This window comes from Aquila chrysaetos, chromosome 2 (assembly GCF_900496995.4).
Source record: "Aquila chrysaetos chrysaetos chromosome 2, bAquChr1.4, whole genome shotgun sequence".
In the NCBI taxonomy this organism is placed as follows: Eukaryota; Metazoa; Chordata; class Aves; order Accipitriformes; family Accipitridae; genus Aquila; species Aquila chrysaetos.
In genome coordinates this window covers 40,553,715-40,580,427 of record NC_044005.1, presented here as the reverse complement: position 1 = coordinate 40,580,427, position 26,713 = coordinate 40,553,715, and the positions used below count along the sequence as shown (strand labels likewise).

The window sequence follows — 26,713 nt, the reverse complement described above, 5'->3', positions numbered from 1 at the left end:
ACAAACTCTGCTGGAAGAAAAGTGCAAGAGCAGGTGGGAGGAAGCAAGAGGAAAGAACAGGAATGAAGTTTAAAACCGTACCGGGCCAAGTCCCTATTTTTTTGCCCCTGTAGCATGAAACCTCTTTTTAGTTACTAGTTGGTGACATCTGGCACTGTCACAACATGAGGTTAGGAAACCACTTTCAGTTATAGTCCTTGAACACATCCTAGTTTCAGTCTCTGACTCTGTGTGCCAAAAGCTGACCGGCCTCCTTCGGCTGCCGAGACCATCGTCCGTCCCGCAGCTGTGCCTCCCCACCTCGCAGCATGTGCGTCCTTCTCACAAGCAGTGCAGAAGGAAGCAGAACCAGGGGGCTCAATCCAGGCCTTAAAGCACAAGTTAAGTGGTACTGAGTACAGAAATGAGAAATCTCTACGAAAAAAATCAGAACTGTACTGTAGGGAGTGGATTAGTGGAGCAAAGCTCAGCACGCACCAAGCCGCAGGGCCTCCTTCCTGCCAGGCTCAACAGAGAGAAAGCAAATGTGGGTGCTCTGCTGCCTGCCCCAGGCAGGGGATGGCTTGCAGGCTTTCAAGGAGGGTAGAGACTCCTGTGTCATGAGCTCTTGGAGGAATGTAGGCAAAACATAGCCTGCAACTGCTGCTGAGGCTACACATTTCTAAAATTAACCCTGATGATAACTTTTTCATGATGAGGACAGTCATGCATTGCCCAGAGAGACTGTACGGTCTCCATCCTTGGAGGTTTTTTTTCCAAGACTCAACTGCATAACGTCCTGAGCAACCTGGTCTGACCCCAGAGCTGACGCTGCTTTGGTTGGAGGTTGGACAAGACGCTTCCTGAGGATCCTTCCAACTGGACTTACCTTGTGATAGACCACAAATTCTGCATCCCCAGCCCTGCTGTTTGGGAAGGCCACATAGCTTGCTACAGCAACCCATACGAGCTCCCACTTGAGTTGGCCACACTGTGCTGTGCCACGAACAGCCCAGCCCACTTTAAATCATTCAGACATCAAACATCTGGGAAAAACACAAGCTGGTTGTGACAGACTGAAATCACCTTCTGCGGGGAGAGGGGTCCACGCAAGAGCAGAAGCTGGACAGAGGGACTTGCCTGCTGTGACCCTGCATACCAAGCGGGGCAAAACCCAGCCAGGCCCCCTAGCAGCCAGCTGTGTCTCCCCAAACCTGACCGTGACTCCCCCAGGCTGCTGCAGCGGAAAGCGAGAGAAGGCCTGCCTTTCCCAGCCAGTGGCTGCAGCCGGTCTTCACTGCAGAAAGAGGTTGTAGGTAGCTGCTGTCAGCCACTGCCTGCCTTAGAGAAATGGGGCTCCAAATCCAGACCTTGGCCTCCGACAAGTCCGACTCACGCAAACTCCTCAGCCTCGCTCCCCTCACGCCCAGCCAAAGCTGAAACCTCTGCTAGGGGAAGGGGCTCTTACTGCAGAGCTCTGAAGTAATTTCTATGAGCTTTTTTCTCTGCCAGTATTGCCTCAAACAGCACAGCAAGGATTTCCTCACCACAGCTAATACCAGGAAAAGGTGAAGGCACCTGTACAAGCCTCATCATCTCATTGCCCAGGTCCTGTCCATTAAGAACAGCCTCAGCAAAGCCCATGTCTCTGCTCCAGCTGCAGCAGTGGAGGAGGGACAGTGTCATCTCTCCTCCAGGGAATCCAATTTTGGATGCCATACCAGCTGGTAAACAGCAACCCCCTCTGTTCCCTGCTGTCTTGCAGCAAAGCTCACATACAGGACTAACACCATACTGAAGTGTCTGCTAGGAGACAGCCTACTGCTTTAAAAGAGGATTTGTTAACTGTCTACCCAAAAGAAGGCACTAGGAGAAGAGAGAAGAATTACATAAAGGTTTTAAAAACAGACAAGACAACCCTCCCAAATTGTGCCTGGTTCACAGGGACCTTTCCCACAAAAGGAAAAGCTGGGGAAAAGGCTTCCTCACAATACGCCTTCATTGCGTCTTGAACACAGCTTCCTACAGAAACAACAGCCTATCACACAGCAACCACACTTTTAGAGGAGCAAAACCTGGATGTGTTGCACTTCATCCCCACATCTCTCCCCTAACCCCGTAACTGGCTCCCCAGTCCCCTTGCCACCACGCTCTGCCCCTCACAATCCCACCTCCTGCGTGCCTTACGGTTCGCCTCTTACCACAGGCCGATACCCTCTGACCTGTTACCTACACCCTGCTTCACTTCCGATAAGAGTATTATCGATCATGCAAGCTTCAGTCCCCCTGTGGTGACGCCCCCGATTTGGGCATTTTGAGAGAAGGCAGCCTTCTGCTGCTCTACCAGCCGCAACTGGCTATCCAAAACACTGTCACAGGGAGACCAGTACCTTCACACCAGAACGCAGACAAGAAATACAAACCATTTCCAGGAATATAAAACATCACTTTTTTGGGAGAAAAGGGTGAAACAGGAAGGCAGCCTGTTACCCACACTCCTCCCACAGCCACCCACCTTCTGCTTAGGCCAGTAACTACTCAGGCTGTGAGGAGATGCCTGCAAGTTAGATCTTGCCCTGGTTTAGGCTGACCTCGCAGTGCGCACAGTGGAGCGTGGGAACCTCTGGCGCGAATTCATTATGAACGTGGGCAGGGCAACTCCTTGACCCGCAGGAAACTTTCTGCTTCGACTCAATTACCAGTATCCAATTACAAATGGTAAGACAGCAGCTAGTTTTCTTTCCAAGATTCAACCCCTATTTTTCAATCAGATGCTTCTATTTGTTCTTGCTGCTTCAGAGCTCTCTTGGTCAGATACTTCACTGCCAGAAAGAGATGGATTTTCTTTCCCCACGTGCCTTTTAAGGATCCCTTCAGTGAACCTGGAAGACATTTTTCCTGCAGAATGACCTAGTTCCACATTTTTGAGCCATGCAGAAAGGTGATCCACCGGGCCAAAAAAAGGTGTATTCAAAACATGTCCAATCCAAGGTTATCTCCCAAGTCAAAGGAAGGGATCTGGAAAACAAAACAAACCTAACACCTGATGTTGCATGCTCACAGGTTTGGCTCTGGGATGCTGAAAGCTGTGCGTGCCCTTGGGCAGATGGGCCAGGCAAATTTAGTTTTGACCTAAATCGGCTTCAATTTTTCCAAGTAAGTTCTAAAATCCTGATAAATGATAAAAAAAAAAAAAAAAAAAAAATCACTGTTCCTCCTTTACTATATCAGCCTGGTGAAGCTCAGAATCACCGTTAAAGGTAGCAAACCTTGTAAATGGTGGAAGAAAATACATTTGTGCAGTAATACAAATAAAAAGTCAAGGGATGAAGTGTGTGTATACATACCAAGTAATGGCCTTCAAAGGGATAAAAAGTAGAAATCTGATAGAGAATTAAACTCTTCGATTACTAAGCGCCGAGAAAAGTGGTAGAAGAAGAAAGCAGGAAGAAATGGACACTCTGGAAAATCTTAAACAACAAACCCAACAAAATCAGAAGAAAATGGTTTAGAAGAGCCTTTAAAATGAGTTTTATTGTCAGAATTTTACAAGTAGCCTTCAGTGGCATCATACAAGAAGAACTCTGTTGCAAAACTCTAATAAATAGTCTGCCCCAAGTCCCAAAATATTTTTTGAAATAAAATAAAAACCAAACTTAAAAGAGAATAAAAGCAAGACTTCAGGATGCTCAGAGATGTTAGCAATATTTCCCATTTACAAATAATATCAGGCATTATATAAATCTCCTTCATACAAGTCATTAAAAAACCCAAGACATTCTAAACCTTTACAAAAGCACTCCAGAAATAGTTCCAAAGAGATCCATTTCCATGACAAAACATTAGAGAAGAACTCCATGGGGATTAGCATCACAAATGAAGTTTGAGGTTGAAGTGTAGTGTGTACTTGTGTGGAGCAAGATTAAAGAGCATGAAAAAAGGATTTGAAAAGAGCGTGGAAGTTTCTGTGACAAGACTATGCCCAATGATTTTAATCTGTCTATTTGAGAATGTGGTAAAGGGGAGGGAGTGGATGCTCTTGAAATTAACCTCCAAATATACTGCACTTTATGCAAGGCAATATTTTTTAAGGTAGTGACTGTATACTCAGAAGGGAGTAGAAAAGGTTTCTCAGCATGCTGCACAGTTCAATGCCTGTGCAGGCTGCAGCGCTTAAAAGTTGTATTCTGACACCTAAAAGGTATTTTCTAGAGAGGTAACATGTTGTGGCAAGTTAGCTGTTCCTTCAAAGAACAAGAAATTAACTTTCTTGGCATGAGGCAGTTTGGGAAATCTCATGCTACACAGTTTCACTGGGGATTGGGGATTTCAGAGCTCCAATCCTATCCCTGTACTTTGAAAAATACACTTCTCTAATTTACCTTTACATCTGTCTACCATAGTAAAAGATTTATAAGACCTCTCATGTAATAAAACACAAGTTGAATAAACATTTCTCAAATCTGTTGTGATTTGAGAAGTCCAGAGAAATGGAATGGGAGGGCAGGTGCACGGAGAGGGTTTATGTGGATTTTTATGGAAACACTTCAGGGGAAAGAAATCTTAATCTCTTTACAACTTCAGCCTAAGTCTTCTGCACATACGCAAGTAACAGATTCCCCTGGAAGGGAAGGGGACTATACTTAAGTGGTACAGCAACACTACTCAGTATCTCTCAGCCTGCCTGATACAGCATGAACTGCAGCATGCCCAGTTTTGCTGTTCGTAAAATTACTTGCAGCCATTGTTTCCACGGGAAACAAAGGCTACCAGAAATGCTAATGCAATAGATGTGTGATAATACGCCTCACCCATGGCCCACGTCTCTAGTCTCTCTCCAAATGTTATGATGCTGGTTGTACTGTACCATACACTATGGACACGTGTTCTCTGTAATGTATGGGAAGGTAGCACTAGCAATCAAGCGCAAATTGCTAAGGAGACACCTAAAACATTGCATTACATCCCCTTGTCTGTGGCATACTTCAGAAAACAATGTAAGAAGAGCAGTAAAATAAACATTTCTTTCTAATTTTCTAGATGTCATAATATTTGCCAAAGCTGCAAGGAAAAGCAGATTACCTGAAACAGAGAGAAAGGAGTTAATGGAAACAGAGGCAGATGGAACAGCAAGCCTGATCCTGCCTCCAAATCATTTTGTACATAACAGATAAAGAGACAATGTGCAAAAAATAGACATTCACATTTTAGCAGTTAAACTTTTATTTTACCTTTTTAAAATTATTTACTTTGTTTTTTCTACAAAAGGCAGACAATGATTGTTGATCTGCAATTGTTCTGAGTGCGCGCAGAGATGCAAAAAAGGGTTACTGGAGGATGAAGGGCAGGGAAGTGCTCTGACTATACTTTCACATGTCATGATTAAGGTGGCATTAAAGCTTAAGTCCCAGTAATAATATTCATAACAGATAGTTTCCTTCCCCGTACACTGTTCTCAGTTCATATCAATTGTGTTGAAAACCCATTCGGTGAATTTCTTCAGTTTCTCGGTTGCATTCTGGGATTCCTCCTGTAACCTCAAGTTGTCTTCCCGCAAATGTTGCACTTCAGCCTGAAGGCTGGCCTTGTCCTCTTTTTCCTTAGGCATGAGGAAAAAATACAGATCTTAGTGGAAATTTTAGGTCATGCTTCCTAACTATATAGAGAGGCAAGAATCACTTAAGAGAGCATGGTTTCTTTTTTTATAAGGACTTTATGTGCAGTAACACATGGTTTTATATCTAAGGGACATTTGTGACATTTCATTCCTCACTTTTTGCTTGAATGAGTAGGATTTCTCTATATTAAATTCTAATACAGAAGATAGCTCCCCAAGTGATGAAATAAAATTGGGCATGCCCTGTTCTGTATGTACAACATGTATATACAACTGCTGATGGTTAACTAAATAAGGGATAGGAAATATTCCTGCAAATACTTCCCCAGCTAAGAGACTTTCTGTCTGATCACAGCAGATTCTTCTTGGACCAAGCAGGCAGTAACACAATACAGTAAGTTTCCACAGTAGAAATTATATGTTTAGATAATACTCTCACTTTTCAACATCAGCAGCATATATTTACATGGACTAATTTAAAGCCTTTCGCATTGTCACCTGTATTCGGACTGGAGGTACTCTGAATCACCCTCCTAATTTAAGTGGAGGAACCAGATGCCTACAAATTTAGACACTCCACCCTAGCTTTGCGTAATTAGAAGTATAGCCTGTAAAAAGTAGCAAAGAAATGTCTTTCTCATACAAGGATGAGGCTGTCACAGGCATGGTAAAGCAGGATTACATAGTTATTAGCATCACCTACCAGCACTAAATATATGTCTTAGAGATTTTCTGTAGATGAAATGTTTACCTTCCTTAAATCCTCTTGCAACATCTTCAGCAAACCTTCCAGCTGGTCCACTTTAGAGGCGAGAGTTGGAGGAGATTCTTTACTGTTGAAAGCAGGAAACAAAAATAGGTACTGATGTGACTTACAATCTTCACATAGGGTAGCTAACAGCCTTGTCTATACCAAGTGGCTTTATGTAGGTATGCACTCAGGTATACTAAGAATTCACAAAATGAACAAAAAGAACCTAACAAAGAGTACATGGAACACATGCAGCACATTAATCAATGGAACAAATTTAACTCGTTATTAATTGGGGCCATCCCATCACTTAACTTCTCTCTACTTCTACTCATTATACGTGCCTTGAATTACCATTGCTTTGGACACGTTCATGAACGTCTCAGACAACCTGCAAAAAGGTTCAACTGTACTTAAGATTCTTCTAGTTTCACTTCCCACCACCATCTTCGTGAGAACTTGCAAAGAGTTCTGTGAAGCCTGGAGATGGCTTCCAAATAAAGGTGTTGCTACTCTTTTCCTTGGTTTGTAGCTGAGGAAGCCTGCCTATCTGGTGTATTTACTTACCCTGTATAAGGCTTTATCTGTGCAGTAAGCTGGTCCTCAGCCTGATCACCACTGGACGCAGCGCTCACAGGTCTGTGATTTTCATCGGCAGCAGCAAAGAATGAAGCTCGCTGAACTGAGAAGGCAAACATACAGAGAAAAACAACGGCAGCAGTAATGATTATCTGTTTATGCACGCTACAGTGCAACAGCTACACCGCAGGATCTCAAAGCAATCTAAGAAGTCTGTTTCAAGCAAGGTAAAGTGATGATATGACATACCAATATCCACTTGACAGAAGCAAACAGGCATTGCAAGTGTTTGCACCAGGTTCTTCACTGTATTGGATTCAACAAGCAAGCACTGCATGCTCACACAGATCATGCATCACCCTCAGGCTAAGAAGCTCTCCAGGAGGGAGACGCTAAAGAGGGCAAAGCAGAGATACTCTGGCGGTGCTCACAGAGTCCACTCAAGGCCAGTTCCAAGGGAGGCAAGAAGCCAAGCTGGAACAACAAGAGCTGTGCCGAACTTCCTGGGTACAACTGCATGACACTACCCAATAACTCAGTAACTACATTTAGCTTCCTTCACTCCATAAAGGATCGCGTTATCTTGAGGAAAGAAAAGCTCACTATGCACAACTTACATGTGGAAAGTAAAATGACCAATGTAATTTTTTAGAACCTGAAATTTTTTCCTTATGCCTTAGAAAACGTTTTCAGATTGAAACATGAAACCTCTTTCCTGCCTTATGTCTACACTTTTTTGTCCTGTAACTGCTCAGATGTTTTAACACATCTCTAAATCACTGTCACATGGTGTGACTGTGAACTCCCAACTGCACCTACCTCTGGAGTTTCCTAGCACAAACAGTAACATAAACACTTTTTAGTTTATATAAATTAACATCTCTCTTCCTCAGCAGCTGCTGGTCTCTCACTGGAAATAGAACAGTATCATCCTTTTCTGCTGGGCAAATTTTTATTCTATGCTTTCAACAAGGCTAAAATTAACGTGCCTTGGTGTTTGATGGTATTTTTCCTGCTCCTCTCTTTTTTCCTTTGAATGAAAATACTGAAGGTTGGTGTAGCTCAGGGATCCAGGCAGCTTTTTTTTCAGCTGGTTGCAGATACCACTATTTGTAACTGCAGGGGCTTGTGCTGAAGACACCAACCAAGAATGTAGAAGAGAGGTGTCCAGGATCACAAATCAGAAATTAGGCTGCTTGGTACTTGTCAACCCCTACTGGCACCTGGCAGAGACTAGAGACTGGGATTATATTGACATCAGACAGCTGTTCCCTCTCCAAGTCAAATCTGAATATATTTTTACAGTGGTGAGATGAAGGTGCCAGCCAACACATTACCCCAGCTTTTCTTCATCTGAGCTGTCAGTTTGTTACCTTCACCACACTGACTTTGTTCACACGTCTAAAGAGAAACACAAGTGAGTTTGGGACCTACAAAAGCGAGGGATTCAGGTTAATGAGGACAGTCAAATAAATCTAACCAAAAAAAGGGGATCTTTTAAACAGAAATTGCTGACCACTGTGAAATGCATTAAAACCTGGGTTTCATCCCTATGTGGTGGTAAAAAACCAATCACAACAAATTCATCTCCTCTTGAGGACGAAGGCTTACTTTGAATACTCTTTCCCAAGACTGCAGAGCAGAAATATGAGACATGCTGATCCTACAACTCCTATGGCAATAGAGCAGAGCACACATGTACATCTTGAACACCAGCTTAGACAAGCACTGCCTTAATGATGTATATGGCTACTATCAGAGAACAGCCAAGAAAGGAAGTTACTTCACAGCCTTCTCCAACCATGCAGAATAATGTCTAAAAGATTCAGGATCAGCGAAAACACTTTCATGAAGGTGGGACAGCATTTATGCAGAGATTAGGAAAAGGCACCTAGAAGACTTTTCCGTCGGATTACATTAACTGTAAGGTAAACTCCCTTTGGGCTGAAGTCTATTTAATTTTAAATTCAAATACATCTAGGCAGCTTATAGTTCTCTTCAGTTTACTAAGTGTCAAGGAGATGGAAAGTGCCATAGGATGAAATGACACTTATGTGCAAGTCTACATATTCAGCGTATGCAAAGGGAAGAACAGCAATGGAAAAGTATATAACAACAAGGCATATTTCCCAAATTACCTTGGCAGCGCACTTCAGCTGTACTACAGAAACTTCTTGCTAGTGCAGTAAGCAAGCAATCATTAGTGTACTCATATGCTTTTCCCCTGCTATTTGACTTTACTTTTGCACTTTCGTGTCAGATGTCTTTTCCACTCTAGCTGTGATGTCTGCAACTGCTCAAAATGAGAAGTAGCCAGCTTCACTGAGATTTGGCTGAACCATAGCACAGAGGGATTCCAGTATGAAGAAATGGTATCTGAGTATTACATACAAAGTTTTAGGCTCTTAAGACTTGAGTTGCTATTTTAAATGAGCTTAAGCTTCAGACTAAGTAGAAACAGTAACAACAAAAAAAGCAAGAGTCAAGATTAAAAAAACACCCAAACCCACTCCTTAATGAAGCATGCACAAAGACCAGCTTTCTAAATATTATATTCTGCAAACTTACCTTCAAAGGCTTTGGCAGCATCTACCAAGTTTGACCAGTCCAGATCAGAGGCAGAATCAGGCAATGGCATAAGACCAGGGTCTGGCATGGGCTGCCGTCTTTGCTCCTGGATATCTGTGAGGGAGCTGTCTGAGGCAGAAAACTCTCCTAGAGTAATACAGAACAAATTATAAACTCCATTGAAAAAAAACCCAAACAAATTCCTTTCTTAATACTAATGCATCCCTATTTTTAATTTTTCTGGGATAGCACTTTCGGAACCAGAACTCAGTAGAATGTTTGATCAACTGTAACTGACCAGGTGCAGCATGTTACAAGCCTGTTTTCTGAGACAGTGCTTTTCACCAGGACATTCAGCTCCCTTCTAACCTGTCTGAATCTTTGCAGCTTAGCACTTCAAAAGCCAATCTCTGCCCCCCGCCCCCAGCACTGGGGCCAGAGGCAGTACTCTTCTACCCAACGATTCCTGCTTCTGCACAAGCTGAAGATACTTTGGAGGGCTCTGCAGCTTGCTGGGGCTTCTACACTCCCTGGCACCTATTCGCTCCTGTAAACATACAAAATTGTGAGTTTTTTTTTTCCCCCCTCTCTTTACAATCTCGTAAACCAATGGGAGCAAACTAAGGCCTACCAAGATGAATCAGAACAAGAAAACCCTTAAAATTACTTCCAAAGCACTGCACATCTCTCAGCACTTTAGTGAAACCTCTTGATCTTTACTGAAAAATACCCACACCCATCCATAAGTTGGTACATGGCCCACTACGGAAAAAACACTGGCAAGCTCGAAAGAAGGATATAAGGTCCCTGTAATTTTTGTGCAAACTGGTGCCTAGCAAAGTGAAACACTTGAATTATTGCCGCTAATCAGGGAAAGACCAAATTGTGAACCAACAATTACCTACTTTATTTCAGTTTACTGGCTGGACAATCAAAAAATGCACAATGCCTGGTCAGTCAGCACATGTGTAAGCTCAGAAGCAGCAACAACTCACTTCCTCATGCCCTCTGTCAAGGCATAAAGAAAGTTTTGAAAAATTTGTGGGTGGTATTAGAAGTACCAGAGATGTAGGGGTGAGAAGATGGACTGGGCACCTGGGAGAAGGCTGCAGAGAAGGAGGGTATAGTGAAGAATCCATTTGGACCAGAGAGAACAGAAAGCGTAGTGGGCAGGATACAAGCCCATTGGAAGACAAATGCCACTAGTTGTGTGGCTTACTGTTGCCTTTTTTTTTTTGGTAGTCTAATAACTATATAACTTCAATAACTAGAATAACTTAATAGTAACTTTAGCCAAATAATATTGCTGCCTGGGAAACAATGACCAGAAAAGCTACGCTGCATTCACTTCTTTGCTCAAAAATCTTGAATTTTTTTTTTTTGTCTCTGTTTACTTTTTATAAATGGAAGTTCAGCTCAATATTAACACTGAGGATTCTTGCATCATCTTCCAAAAAGAGGGCAGTTACTTGAAAAGTTCTTAACATAAAAATATTTACAATTAGTGAAAAGATACACAGAATTAGAAGAAAAAACTAACCATATGAAAAATTACCTATTTTAAAAGTGTGAGTTGGATTGTTAATTAAGACAGAGGAGTAAATAAGAATATTTTTAGCTCATTGTTCTCCCTCTTCAAAACAAATGAAGGTGCTCTGGAATAGCTGTTCTTTGTTATTAAGATCTTTCAATTAAAAGAATTTTGAATAGCTGGAAGCCAACATATACTTGTGGTATTAAATATCCAACTGTACTTAATCCTTCTCTCAGCAAAGGCATGTGTAGGGTGGAGACAATTTGTGTGCCACTCAAATAGGTGGTCCTTTTATCATGCAGGCCCTACATTTTATAGAAAACAGAAAATCTTATTTTGTTGACAAATGTGGAAAGCTTATGTGGTAGGAGGAGTAACTGGTTTGGTGTGGAAGAGAATGTGACAGTGAAAGAAGGTTTTGTGGTTTTCTTTTCGGAAAATACAGGCATCTAATTGAAGAGACCAAGTGCTGCTTTCCACTTCTACTCAGATGGCATCATTAATCTTCTGACCCCAAACCCTAAGAAGCCAAATCCACCAGCCAGTTACAAGTGTAACCAAGCCTGCAAAGTTATTTTAGTGCATATAAAAAGCAGAAGTGAAGAGAGCTCAGTTTCCTAACTCTTATGCAAGAAACGTTACACAGAAACAACAGCTCATGAAAATGTCAGGTTCAACACTGAAAACTGATGCCTGGTGATCACAGACAGATGAAAAGAATTTAAAATAGATTTCTTCAGCAGCCTTCTCTGTCAAATGTATCCGGTGTATCTAAATACAGACCATGCTTAGGGCCCACTATAGTGAGTTGAATCTATTGATAGCCTTGCATTTTCCTCTTGAAACATACCAAGACATGAATAAATCGGAGCAGACATGTACTTCTTCAGAAAACATTGCAGAATCCTACACTGTGAGATCTAGCTCTATTTCTGGAAAACCCACTTAGTACACATTTAATTATGAGGTACAGCAGGAACCTGTGAAAATTCCCTTTCTCACCAACTGAGACATTCACATGCAGCAACACACAACCTATCAGATAATCCTACTGAGATTTTTCAGTAAACTGATGAGGGAAAGCTGAGTGCCTTCTTGACAGCAGTTTACTAAGTAACTTTTTCTTGTTAGCTGTTGATGTGTGACTAAAATAAGTAACTCAAGTCCTGTAAAATGAATAGGGTAAGGGAGTGAATTTAAAAACAGTTGGTGCAATAAAAGCAGTATCTGGTGTAGCTGTACATCCAAATGTCCACTAGTATTTATCCACTTTTATATCATTATTTTCCTAATAGGATTTTGTTCTCATAATCCCACACTAAAGGAACTGACACCTGAAGTTGTCACTGCTGGATAACCAGGCATACATTATTTGCCGATTGGTCCAACTGGTCCAGATAACTCCTGGAAGAAATGGCGCAAACTTACAGCCAATGAGGCAAATTTTTGCGCTCCCTCCACAAGGTAACTGTATGATCAGTCATGCAGTCTTAACTATACCTACTGAAGTGAGGAAAAAAAAAAAAATTCCCATCCTATTTTATGTTTTCAGGCATGTGACTTGACTCTCCTCATTTTAGCAAAATCAAGATGGAAGTACTAACTGCTGTAAACAAACATTTTCCCTTAACATGACTCACAAAGGATTCCTCTGAAAGTAGAAAAATGGGAAATACACTTACCATGTAGTGATTTCATTCCCAAAGTATATGATGGTCTCCGTAATGGCAGCGACTTTGGGAGAGAAGGGTACGTGCTGGTGAATAGTACATCATTTGGCATGGCTTGGTCCAAGAGCGAGGCCCGCGAGGTGAAGAAGTGGTCCCTTTGACCACTGTAAATACTCTCATCTGACAAAGTCCTTTGCAAGGCACGCCTTGTGGTAGGAGTGCTGGGAAAGGGAGACTGACAGGACAGAGTGTGTGACTATACATTCATAAAAACAAATAAAAAGAAATGAGAAAAAAAATCAATAAAGAAACTTTTGAAGTCTATGTTGAAATTGTTTTTTCTTTTTTTTTTTTTGTTGTTTAAATAAGAAAGCAAGTATTAACACAGTATTTTTTCAGAGTGGATAGGAAAAAGATCTAAAGGAATCTGCTTTGAAGGAGATTATAACTAGATAACATATATAAGTCTTTTTTTAGCCTATCTCACATTCTACCTTTTAAATACCCGTCAAAATTCCCCTGAAGTGGAAATCTCAGGCAGCCCTTGCGGATTCTAGAGCTGACGTGTAGCAGAGATAACGTTTACAGAAACAGACTGAATGCTGCATAAACCAGAGTTCTCCCTTGTGCCCAGGGGAGGCTGCCTTCCTGCAGGCAGAGCACCAGCAAATGCCAACTAATTAAAAGTCTCATATTACCGAACAACTAGGAACGCCCACCACCGCTTTGATTCTTCAGAAGGATTTGAATCAAAATTAAGTACATAGTCCCATGAGTAAGAGAACTTGTGTCTTACCCCCACCATCATCCCAGCTTCCTCCATGCTCCACATCGGAGAAAGAAATGCTGTGGTTAGCTTGGAGTTACATACTCCCTGGTCAGTGCCAGTGAGCTGCTATCAAAGAACACATAACCATTCCGATCAGCAGAGACACTGATTTTCATGAAACCTGTAGCACCATAACTATCTCTAAGACATAACACTTCTTTACGGTTTGGTTAAAATTTGGTCCAAAGGCTTTCATGAAGAAACGGCAAACAAAAAGGAAGACCTCACCACCCCCATTTGCTCTGTAAGCAAGTTTAAACAAAAAAGGAGATAATGAGATTTCCTGAAGGAGTGATTAAACATTATAAAGAGTTGCTCATTTGCACATAAAAATAGTTCTTTCTTCTCAGAAAGAGGAAAAAAACCATTTAAACAGACGGTACTCCACTCCTGTGATCAAAATCCTACACTACAAGGTGGGAGAAGAGTGTGGAGGAGGGACTATTGGTACTGTACAGTGGAAGACAATCTGCCAGATTTTTTTTTTTCCCAAAATGTTACAAATTTTAATATTAAAAGACTGCCACACATTTTGGTTTCATGATTAAGGATCAGAAACAACTAACATTACTTCAAAAAACCTGCTATCATCAAAAGACAAGGAAAGAAAGAGAAGCCATGTCCCATGCCAACTTTCTAATACATCAAATCTTCCCTTCTGCATTGCATCCCTCAGGACATGCCCATCACAGTATGAAGCTTGCATATACACTCTGGTACACAGTTGTCACTATGTTACATTGAGGATCAAGCTGCTTTTTTATTCTGAAATTCAAAAGCTTAGTCAGCAGGTTCACGTTATGATCCAGTGAAATCTCCCAGTGCTTGTCCTGAAGTGGCAAAGGAAAAGAAAGAGCTGCTATAGTCAAGCAGCATTTACTCGAGGGTGGTATAGTTCACTTAGTGTTAAAGAATTAGGAGCTGGAATCACCAGTTAATATCAGACGTTGAGATTAAAAGGTTGCACAGATATGAACATCTAATGGAGTTGGAACAGAGGCAATATGAGTAGGAATTGTCTTCTGGTAATAGAGCAGAGGGAAGAGAAAAAGAAGGGTGACTTGTCTGAGAAGATATGATTAAGGATAAGTAGTAGGTAACGAGATAAGGAAGGCTGGGAAGATAATAAAGACACACAAAACACAAAATCAGAGCCTAGAACAAATTCTACTAGCAAACAAAGCCTTTGGCAACCAACAGACAGGAAGGAGGAATATTTTTGGTCTTTGTGCAGTGAACCAATGATGGCTATTATAATTCTCTTTTTTTTTTTTTTTTAAACTGTCAAAAAAATTCATGCTGCAAGAGCAACTTTTTTGTAAGATGAAATATAAATCATGCAGTGGGCAGAAATGACAGTTACTTTTAAAATGGTAAAGATTTAATTTATTCATGTGATAGAATGTTATTAACCTGCTAGAATTTACCAAAAGTGTAACCTGAGTTAATGTACTTTCTACAGGCACCAGGAAACAAGGATCAGGGTAAGAATTGATTCGCTAACCCCACAGCAGAAAAACAACAAACTTGGGAACATACACACTTTTCATGGCCTTCATGTCACCTCTTTAAACACAATGGAACTTCTTGGAAAGAGAACAATCCCCTTGCTCAAAACAACCAAAAGGAGATGCTCACATCTCCGATGTCCCACTCCCCTCAGAACTACCACAAACCTAAGAAAAAGATGTCTTGCCATTGGCAAGGGTTTTTTTGGCCTCCGTCCTCAAAGGTAATATCTGAAATAATCTGTGTACGGAACCTACCACTTACAAGCTTCAATAAGCCACTTTGGGTTTTTACAAGCAAAGAAAGAAGTTGCAGCTCTCTCTTCTGCATGGTTGCTGTGGAAACCATTTGGGCTCTAGGTGATGAGCCTGGGCTGTTAAGCACTGACTATACATGGAGACTGTAGAAATCAAGATGTTCTCTTCAAAATGATGGATTTTTAAAATTAATATATGCACTTTTGTGTTTATTATACATATTTTGAAACACATCAGGAAATATTTCTAACTATTTATTCTGTATAAATATTTGTTTAAGTTTAGGGAGCATTCTTGGTCCTTGTGCAGTAACAGGATTAGAGAGGCATAAAAGCATGCTTTTTGCAAGGAGTTTCAATACTGTCAAGAAGTCACTGTCTAGTGATGCAATCAGAGAAGAACAATTCAAATGCATAAGACGACACTACAGGATTTTCCATGAGCCAGCAGTCCTAAATATTCTTTGCAATTTGGCATACTAGTCTCTTTAAATTTCACACAGAACTGTAATATTGCAGTGACTGTAATAATGAAACTGTTCCCCAAATGTATTTCTCTAGTAGGTAAGTCTGTGACAAATGGATGACTTTCTGTCCATGATGAGAAGTCAGGAAATGCCTTGCATTTTAGTTTCCTGTTAAGGGTGACAATAGAAAAGATCCTATCTGAGAAACTCTTGAGACCAATGCAAAGTCCAACCAAGTAAGCTCTGTATGAATGAACGCTTCAGCTCTGACTGCTTTGAAAGCACTCAGCATTTTCTACAACAGAAATCTTAAGAGCTTCATAGCCTTCATCCTTTTCCAAATTGTGAAGCATTTGCTTTATTAGTTGATATGCCTAGGCAGCAATGAACTCAATCATTAAATTCTTATAAAATATAACTTCACACATTTCTGTTTTGTAACAACAGAACTATGACTCAGATCAGAAGAGGACCTCTACACTGCTCTTCATGTATTCTCAGATTTCACTTAACTGGGACAAAAGATAGCCAGATGACAGATTCTCTCTTTAACATACCTTAAAATTCTTCTGGGATTCAGGTGTTGGGCTATCAAGATCTATCAATTTCTTCAGCTCTTCTTCAACGGTGGACTTGGATGCTCGTTTTGGTGATGCTCGTAGATCTCTTGCTGAAGCACGCAGCCGAGGGTGGGCCATTTCATTGCCATCACTCTGGTGACGTCTTAAATGAAATGGAACAGACACATTCAGGTCTCAAAGCCCTGGGGCAGGAGGCATGAATGAAACAAGAATTATGGCACCCTCAAGACTTGCAAAGAAAAAACCTAGGTGGGGGCACAGAGGAGGGAAGGAGTTTCACTAATACAGTAGAGCCTCATCTTAATGAATACCTGTTGAAGCAATAAACTTGTTTAAAAATGTCAACTACCAATACACTTAAAGGTTATCATAATACATTTTCCCAATACGGGACTGAATCTATTAAAATAACGTGTATTCTGTACAAAACTAAATAATGTAAATGTCTTCAAAGAGCCCAAAAGCAGCAAATCCCCATGTTTCTTTAATCATTTAACTGGCTTTTTATAATGCAGTTATCACAAAGTTTCACTATCTCCTTTTGACAGCCAGTTATTGGTAACATCTAGGGATAGTGTGCTTGACCCAAGAAAAGTCAAGAAGGGTTGAATAAATTACTTTGAAATAGGATGAACCACTGGCTTTCCAAGTTCTTTTTCATTGTTTTCCATTGTTCTTAAAGGAACAATATTTTCACTAGTAAGTTGTTTCTCAATTTCTCTTTCAAAAGAGATGGTATCAGATTGTAATGCAGAGAGATCCTGGCTTGCTTTAAGCCAGTTAGACTGGATACTGGCAGCAATCTTAGCAAGGCAACATGGAGTGCCACAGAGCTAATGCATAGCACGCATGTTACTACTACAGGGATGAGAAGCTTAAGGAAAACTCGGGCTCTACATTAAGAGGATTTTTAATATTTGCTCAAGGAGCATTTTGAGTCACCTTTAAGAAGTCCCAAGGAAAGATAAGCTTTAATAGGACTGAAATCCACACAGCTCTCTAGAAATGATTAAAAAAATATCTTTTACAAGTTACAAGGGAATGAGATTAGCTATCAAATATTTAAGCCTAACTGCAGAACTCTAGATTAGAGATTAAGTTCTACACAAGACTAAGCATTCTATTAAATAGTCTTGAGCTCTGCTGTACAGAGAAGTGTCACAAATCTCAATGCTTCTTTACAATTAAAGCAAATAACCAAACAAGAGAACCAAAAAACAGTCTTACTTTCTTGAATCCATAAACCCCACTGAGTTTATTGTCCCTTCTGGCTTTTTCCATCCGATCAGATACTTGCTAGTAGCACCCTGGCGAGGGTAGAAAGTCCTAGGACCAGATGAGGAGGAAGAAGAGGAGGAGAAAGAAGGTGCGAGCTGGGGAGAAGTAGCAGAATGAAGCTCTTCTTTAGGTGAGCTTCTGGCACTGGTGAAAACCACCGGGCTGGCAGAGTGTCGTGAGCTCATGGTACTAGGAGAAAAACATAATAAAGACAAAATTTGCCTCAAATGTGTATATATGCACCTTGTTTAACTATTTTTAAAGCAGAACTCTGGGCGCAAGATGTTACTCTTATCAATAGTGGGTAGAGTAGCAAAACTAGTTTGCTCTTCTTAAGGGCCTTCCACCAATGTTTCATTAAAAACATCTCACATAGTAATGAAAAATTTTGTAAGCAACCTCTAAGGATGCAACCACTGTCCCCTCATTCCCCTTCATAAATGGGAAATCTAGGGTTCACGGTCATTAGGCAGCTTCAAAGTAATACAAGAGATTGTAGCTGAATCAGCAAAAAAGAACCCAAGTCCAACTTCTTGCTGGAATTCCTGGCTGTGGAAAAAAATATATTTTGAAAGAACTTAAGCAACAGGAAACATCTCTTTAAGACCCCACAACAAATCAGAGAAGAAACCCATACATCCTTCAAAAGAGGGCTTCCTGGATTTTGCCTGAAAATCAGTTACCATTTGCAAAAAAAGACTCTTAAATTGAGAAGTTTGAGCAGGTCTCTTAACTTATATCACAATTTGTCTAGACAGAAAAAAAAAGTTGGGATGACCAACTGTAGCTTATTGTTGGAAGAAGGAGGGGGGCTTTAGATTGGAGCTATTCTTTGGTTATGCTGATATTCAAATCTGATGCAACTTGCATAGTATCAGGAGCACTAGGGCTTAAGACAGTATTTACTATAACAACCTTTAAGGTCAGGCATTTCTAAGTACAGTTACAGGAAAACTTCGTGTACAGCCTTAATACTGAAATAGCGTTATATATTTGGAGACCAGTTTTCTATCAGCTCTCTACAGAACTTAGCCACATTTTCATCCCTGTATCCAACACTGCAAGGGAGGAATTTGAAACAGATGGCCCTGTGGTAAAGAATGGTTTCTGACTGAGAAATAAAAATTAGCTGGAAGGCTGAACAAAGTCACTGAATAATCTCTTCTTTCTTAGCTTAACAGAAAATTCTTCACCACTCTTTTCATATCTTGATAAAACAATGCATTTTCATATCTCTCTCTCTTACTGAAACAGAAAAAAGAATTTGTTAAATTTATGTTGCCACCTGGGAAAATAATCTCACCTACATTTAGCCTTATAGAAGTCAGTTAGTTATCTAATCTATGCCACTTGTCTGGCTTCTGCTGTAGTCAATGGAGAAATATCCTTAGGAGGCGATTCTCCTCATCTTAAATTAGGTGTCTCAGATACACAGGGAGAATTAATGCTTTGGAGTTTCTCCTCTCTCTCCACTAACAACAGAAGGAGTCTAAAAAATCATCTTCAAGTATGTTTCATTTTCATATGGCTCAGGTTAAGCACCATGAGTCCCAACAGTTAAGTGCTGTGGATTTAATGAGGAGTCTGAGCGGACTGTAGCCTTTCCACCTCAAACAGCACCGGCTGCTGCAGCCCATGCTTCCATCTAATGTACATAGGGATGGCTGTGAAGTCCCTCACATCAGGGGTAAGAGGCATCTCCTCATATGTATGCAAATCAAATCACAATACTACAGATTTTTTTATTATATAATTATTTTTTTCTTCCCTCCATCTGTACATTTGAAAGGCCTATACAAAAGACGGCAGATTGGGAAAATATAGGAAGAGATTTTCCTGTCCATCAAGCCTGTATGTTTGGTGCTGCACATCACAAACTTCATATTTGTAACAGTGAACAGAATTTATAGCGAGAAAGCAGAGAAAAATAAGAGCTAGGGGGACAGGCAGTAAATTTCTCTTCATTCCCCCTTCTCTCTTCTTTTTCAATACTGAAAGAAAACTCCTACACATGCTAAGTAAACCAGCCCATCTGTCAGGCATCACCACCGCAAAATTAAACCGCCAAGATTTGGGGAAGATGCACATCTTTGAAGAAAACGTACAGGGCTATTTCTTTTTTCATCTTTACCCCCTTCTAAATACATTCAAGAAGTGGAGAAGTCTTTTGCTTCAGTGTAGGAAAAGGGAAGTTCCAATCACATTTCAGAATTCTTTAATCCATCAGGCAGTTCTCAAGCAAGTGCTAGCTGTGAGAAAACATTTCTTGATAAAAACCAGTAACAACTCCTAGATAGGCTGGTAGTGTTGATCCTTAATATTACTAGGCAAAGAGGGTAAAAAATGATGTTCAGTATGCTCTACATAAAATTTATACATAAAATGCAGATGTATATCTAATAAAATGTTATTTTATTAGATATCATATAGTATACACTTATTGTGTATTTTAAGTATTACTACTTTAATATTTATTATAATATGTATCATATAATAGATGCCATGAGCAGCCTGGCAAATAAGCAAGAAAATTAGCATACAGTTTTATATACACTTTTCTTTAAAGTGTATTGCATATTTTGAGCTGTGGTTTTACAATATAGTATTTTGGGAGGATATTCTGCTTCAGGAACTATGCACAGAACTGTGGATACGACTGAAGCTTTTCATCCTAGAAGTAAACACATGTAGGCCAACAGGATACTGACAGATAAAGAGACACACTTGTTAACTGAGAGGATATTTGGAGAGCAAAAGGCTTTGGATAAACTCTAGAAAAACTAAATCGGAGCGGGAGTGCTATGGTAGTGATGGGAAGTTTTTAGAGTATTCGACACCAGGAAGCATGCAGAAGATTCCTCTTACTGTAACAGACACCTGGACCAGCTTGACAGTCCCCCACCTCCCACCTCAATTATTGAGACATGAAGGATTAAATTAAGGAAAAAATCAAATATTACATGACAATCTACAAGAATTGCAGATGAGCCATTCATAAAAGTATTCTACAATCATTAAATAATATTTTAAGTATCTTAAAATTATTACAAGTAAGGAAAAATATACTTGATTAGAAATAGCCATGATTTTCCTTTAAGTTTTGGTAAGAGGACCATAAGACACCGTACAGTTTAGGTGGAAATGAAAGTCTGATTTTATTTTTTTCCTAGGGAATTCATGCCATCAGTGCATATGGCTTCATTTAATGACATTCAGCTATAACGATTCTGTATAATTACTGGCCTACATAATGCAATTCTCCTGGGATGCTAAGAGAAATCTGCACAATCATCAGGAAGGACTTTGGGAATGGGGGTGGAGAAGAAAAATAAAAACCAGCCAGAAGCTCTGCTGTAAAAGTTAATCACTATAATTTACATTTTGCCACCAATTCTCAGGTACAAGTTCTTTTATGCACCATCAAATGATCTGAACACTAATTATCGCTCCTGTCTTCTACAGACACAAACACTCTAATTTGTGGTTATTTTCTTTTCTTTTGTCACCGAGTTCTTTTTAGGGCCAAATTCCTTTTCTTCTTGTTCAGAAACCCAGCTCTAAAGACATTACAGACATTCTGGCATCCACAGGCAAAAGGTAAAAAAGTGAGAAGCAACAAAGGATAACAATTTAGAAACTGATAGAGAAACACACCAATTAAGCTGTTCATTTCTCACAATAAGTAGCCTGGTTCAGAATCACCCTTTAGTCTCCCCTCCTTCACCTCCTTGAAGCAGTCAGCTGTGGTTACATTTTGCAAGTGCCAGTTTAACAAGCTTCCATCTCCATAGACAGAGCTATGCGAGAGTTGGGAGCAAACAGCTGGACCTAGGGTTTCCTGAGGTCAGCACTGCTGTTCAGTGTGCAACCACCAACCGAGGATGCCATGAGAAACAAAATGAAAGCTTTTTAGCCCAGACTGTGCCTTTGCTTTATTGTGAGGCATCAAACACATATTCTAGTCTTCAAAAATAAGAAATAATAAAGAAGGAACACAAGTCAGTCTCTTCTTTCTCCACCAAAATAAACGTTGTGGGTGCAAGGATTGCAGTATTTCTCAAGTATCATGTCCCATGTGTTCTACAAATTGCTACTACTCCTTATTGCAAAGAGCTGCATTTTTAACATCTGATTTTTAAATGAAACTTGAAAAAACCCGCCAACTGTTTTCTCTAGCATAAAGTCTAGGGAATCTTCAATCTGGAAATTTCAGTAACAGCCCCCCCAAAACATGCAGAGAATCACTTCAGTACTATCAGAGAAACATCACGTAAATTAATCCAAGTCAACCAGAGAAAATACCATGTTTGGAGACACAATGCTGTCATATAATAAATAATGAGACAACATCCTGGACTTAAGTTTTCAATCAAGTTGCAAAGAATATCCATGGAAGACAAAAATGAGAGCTGACAGGGTACGCCTGCCCTGCAAAGATACATTTCCTTCTATTAAATTTTCTTGGCTTTTCTACTGAACTAACCCATTTTGTGCTCAGAGAAGAGGAAACCAGCATCTCAGATGTACAAAGGCGCCATTCCCATTAGGCACACCTTTACAATAAAGCTTCCAAGAGTTACACTTAAGTTTTCCAGGCTTCTTTGAGTTGCTTCTGAAAAAATCCTTCCAAATGGAAATGTTACTGACAACTTTATTACAATCAGCATTTTGTATAAGAATCTCACATTTAATGCTACTGCTAGTTACATTCAGACAAGTACCGCAGGGCACGTGGTAAATTCTAATGAACGTTAAAAAAATGCATATAAACATGCTTGTCTTAAAAGAAAAGGTATAAACACCTGTAGATAACCACCATATAGATTTTTACCTTCAAGAAAGGGGCATATGCTAACATTGCCCAAAATCTAAGTAAATCCCCTCTGCGTAGTGTTTTCTACAGACTTGCTTAAGTCCTTCGTGCACGCATAGCTACTAGAAACACCAGTCTCAAAGACCTGGGTGGGAATTATACCAACTGAATATAAGCTTTAGTGCCAAAAATGGTCAACCAAGAGAGACAGAAAACCAGACCAGAACTGCCATTAAGAGATTACTTAGTCAAAATTACCATGACAAAGTACATGGAGACCATTCACTACATTACAGTTTTTATGACAACCCCCTATTTGCAGCTACTGTATGAGGAGTTGTTAAACTGTCTCATAGACATCTAGCCTTGCATAAATGTAGCTCTGCTCAAAATGATTAGTAAAAATTGCTTCAGACTTCCAGTCTGTAGGTATTTTAGCTGCACACTCAAAACAGAGGTGCCTTAAGAATAAAAATGCAACAGTCAGGCTCTACAAGGCCAACAAATTATGATGATCACATGTCTTCCTTAAGAGCTGTTTTTTTTTTCTTGTTGCTAGTATGACACAGTATGAGTATTTTTCAAAAAGCACACTGGATACTTCTTGGGAAATGGATTAGGAAAATGGTCTAAAATATTTTCTGCCTCTAGCAGCTCTGATTAACTTGTAAAGTGGGTATCTTCCATCTGAGGTGTTCAAGCACATTATACATGTACTTGATATTGCCAATTTTACAAGTGGCAAAACTAAGGGAGAGAGGGAAGGTGATTGTAATGTGTCATACCCACAAGCTTGCAGCAGAATGAGATTAAAATCTACATGCTAGCACTCCCAAGCAACTTGCTCTCAGTATTGATCATACTGACTGCACGCAGATTTCTAAATAAAAAGACTGAGGAAAAAAAATGCAAAACATCTGAAATGTGTACTTGCAAGACTAAAAAAGAAGCCCATATTAAACTGTTCATTAATAAAATGGACTGATCTCCTTTCTGATCCACATATGAACCACAGTTGTTGCAAGATATTCCTTATGAACACATCAGACGCATGTCTGTCTTACATTAGTTTAGTAGCAGCAGTACGGAATATGCTCTCAAAGACATTCTTTAGTATTATAAGCAGTAGCAGATGCAAAGACTAAAGGTGGTCTTAATTTTCAAGCTTTCTGCACAGTAAGATCTTTCAAACCTCTCTCTTTAACATCCACTTCTCACTTCTGACAAGTTAGAGTGAGAATGGGAAAATGAGTGTGGAGGGGTCAGTCTCATAAGAGGTGAAAATTACCTTGTATGCGAGACAGCATCACTAAGACTATAAGCACTGTTCTCCCTCGTTAGAGGATTGGAGGCTGGTTGACTCTTGCTGTGAATATCCAGGCTCAGTGAAGACTCAGTCTTTCGGTCCATGTGGCTCTCTTTTTCTAACGTTCTGTCTGCAATGGAGACCACTTCGCTGGAGCTATGCCACAGAGGTGCCACTTTCTCCTTTGTTAGCCCTGTACGGGGAGATGTTGCTGCTCCCAGGGAGGCAGTGCTGCCGTGGCTAGGTCCGTAGGAAGTGGTATCTATGCCACTATCAGCTGAAGTCCCTTGAAGGTAGTTGTAGCTGTTCAGCTCTGATTCGGTGCGCTCTCCACTGTCATACCATTTCTCATCACTGTGAGCACTGGAGGCATTGCTGGAGAGAGTATTGCTGCTGGAATGGCTGGAGTAGTGGCTGTCAGACTACAGAAGAAAACAACAATCCAAAAAAACCACACCTGTAGGTTTATTTCAGAATTATGGCAATAAAGAGGAGGAAAAAAAATGGTTACACAAGTCACCACTGCACAACAGGAGCTCCTCTCCCTTGAGGTATTGGATAGATACATTGAGGAGACTAATAAACGCTAAAAATTTCATTCCAACACAACGCACATGCTCTGTTCTGGGTGCACATAAAAAGCTTTCATATGGATTTGGAAGCCATGTCTTAATTATTCAGGGAAAGCCAGAGTTGTTTGTGTTTTGTCCCAAAATACTTGACACCGTTTCCTTTCAAGCACAGTTCTGCTCAGCCCAGTCCAATGAAATTGGCTGAGCTGTGCAGACTTTGAGTTGGTTTATAACTACTATAATTAAAAATATTCTAATTTTAAGACTCCAATGTTTTAGAACATGAAACATAACAAATCCACAGAAAGCGCGTATATTATTTTAATAATCCAATTGCCTATCAAAAGGTTAAAGCAGGGCAAAATAACCACTGCTCATCCTACCCCTTCGTAGTAGGGTATATCTCCTCCTCAGCAGGAGTGTCCTTTGCAAATGACCACTGAAATGCCACTTAACTAATCTGAAATTGTTTTCCAAAAGGCAGAATTGCAAGAAAGGAAGCTTTAATGCAATGCTTTTAAACTGTCCTATCAGGGCATGCCAGTGTCTGGCTGGTCTGTATCTTCTGTCCGTGGTTACAGCCCGCTGTTACGAAGAAACTGAACGCCGTCAATCCCATAGTGGGTGGAATACCCCATTACAGGAAGAATTTCTTGCCATACGCTCATCATTGCTTAGTAGCTCACCTACCTTTGGGTATTTATATCCATGCGGATTCCTTAATTTTAGTTTCCATCTACAGAATTTATCTAAGTTCTGATCATCTATATAATCAGAACTGAAGCAGTTTTTCAGTAGGCAATGGACTTGTTTGGTGACCAGATGGCCTAGGAATAAGAGATGGGATGGAAAGGAGACTTAGAACCACCTTTCCTATCTGTCTACCCCTGGAGTTTCACTGAACAGCCATGGGCAGAGATCCCAGCCAAATACAAAGATACTGTTTCTGTTTTCACTGGAAAAGAGGGAAAACAGAGAATGAATGTATACCGAGAGCAAGAAGTCTCAGCATCCACGCTTCTTATTATACTAAAGCAAGAATTGACAGAAAAACAGGAGGAATATTAAGTAAGTTGATCTGGACTCCTAGTTATCTCCAATTAAAGTTACTGCTCTTCATTAGGAACTACATCACTCCCCCCATCCATCTGTTCACATAATAAAGATTTTCTTCAACAATGACTAAATGAGAAGAATGCAAGCATTAATAATTCCAGTGCTGCACTTTGCACGCAAGCTAATGAGTTATGTATTACATCATTATTCGGTCAAATACATCTCATGGAAAACAGGTCAATCTAAATATAAAAATTAGTTTGTGCTCCAAAGAATATGAAGACAGGTGTGGAGGTGTGGTGGTGATGTTTTGGTGCTTTGTTCTTCATTGGTTTTGGGTTTTTTTTTTGGAGGGGGGTTGTTTGGTTTTTTGTTTTTTTTTTTTTTTTTTTTTAAATAATAAAGATGTGCTGTTATGAATTAATAACCTAAAAGCAACACTGCCAATTGTACTGAAAGAAGAATGCTGGTAAGCAGGAGCAAGTAACAGGAACTAATTAAAGACTTTCTCACACCTAAATAAATGCAACTAATACTTCCAGTATAATCACACAACACAACTCCGTCTTTTAGCTGATTGTACAAATAAATAAAAAACCAAGCCATACAGCTTACTGAGTAATTTAAAGTTTAAAGGGTGCTTTTTTTTTATTTTATTCTAGTGACCTAAATATTTTCAAGACATTTTAACTTTATGAGCATTACTGCATTTATCTATCTCTCTGTATGTAAATCAGGAAGTTACAGTCTCCAACAAGGTGTGCATTTCTAACTCTGCAGAGACAGAAAGGCAGAATTTACCATTTAGACCTTAAACATGAATAAAACAAGAAAGATTTTTTTTTTGGCAGGATTCCAGCAGACCTTTCAGACAAAGTCTTCCAACAGTGTGCAAGGTAGGTTATGGAAAGGAAATAATAGTTACACTAGATGAGGAAAATGGAGAAAATACAAACCCCAAAGCAAGATCACTATTCTGTTTCAAAGAAGCAGCTTTCTGAGTGTTGCATTATAAAATATATTAGTAAACTTTAAGTCTTGTATGTGAGGCCTAGGAATAGCTTTGTGAACTCCCACAAATCCTCTACTTATCACAAGATAACAGATAAGAAGTTGCTGTTCAACTGGCAACAAAACTTTATTAACCAGTAAGTATTTCTGTAGGCTGTGCTTAGCTTCTGTAGGATTCAGGGAGCAACAGGTCTGCTCTACTGCTTCCTCCATGTTCTAGTAGGGAACAGGGCTTGAAGCTTTTTTTCTTTCTTTTTTTAACTGACACTCTAAATATAACTTCGAACAACACTTTTGGTATCAAGAGCTTGTGGAGCAAAGGCAAAAACATTAAATA

At 40.0% G+C, this 26,713-nt stretch overlaps 1 protein-coding gene across 13 annotated transcripts in view; it reads right to left on the bottom strand.

Moving 5' to 3' along the window:
• Positions 1-3,486: 3,486 nt before the first annotated feature.
• SIPA1L1 (signal induced proliferation associated 1 like 1) overlaps positions 3,487-26,713 on the bottom strand; it is a 227,797-nt gene continuing 204,570 nt past the window's right edge. For 9 of the 13 annotated variants that reach the window (XM_030039930.1, XM_030039986.1, XM_030039978.2 and 6 more), the window contains 9 exons: positions 23,720-24,159; positions 17,568-17,807; positions 16,317-16,482; positions 13,495-13,593; positions 12,711-12,954; positions 9,495-9,641; positions 6,915-7,029; positions 6,348-6,429; positions 3,487-5,578 (listed from right to left, as the gene is read on the bottom strand). In XM_030039930.1, coding sequence (XP_029895790.1) covers positions 5,435-5,578; positions 6,348-6,429; positions 6,915-7,029; positions 9,495-9,641; positions 12,711-12,954; positions 13,495-13,593; positions 16,317-16,482; positions 17,568-17,807; positions 23,720-24,159 — 1,677 coding nt within the window. In that variant the 3' untranslated portion in view covers positions 3,487-5,434. The other 4 variants (XM_041129552.1, XM_041129557.1, XM_041129556.1 and 1 more) reach the window with 4 other exon arrangements.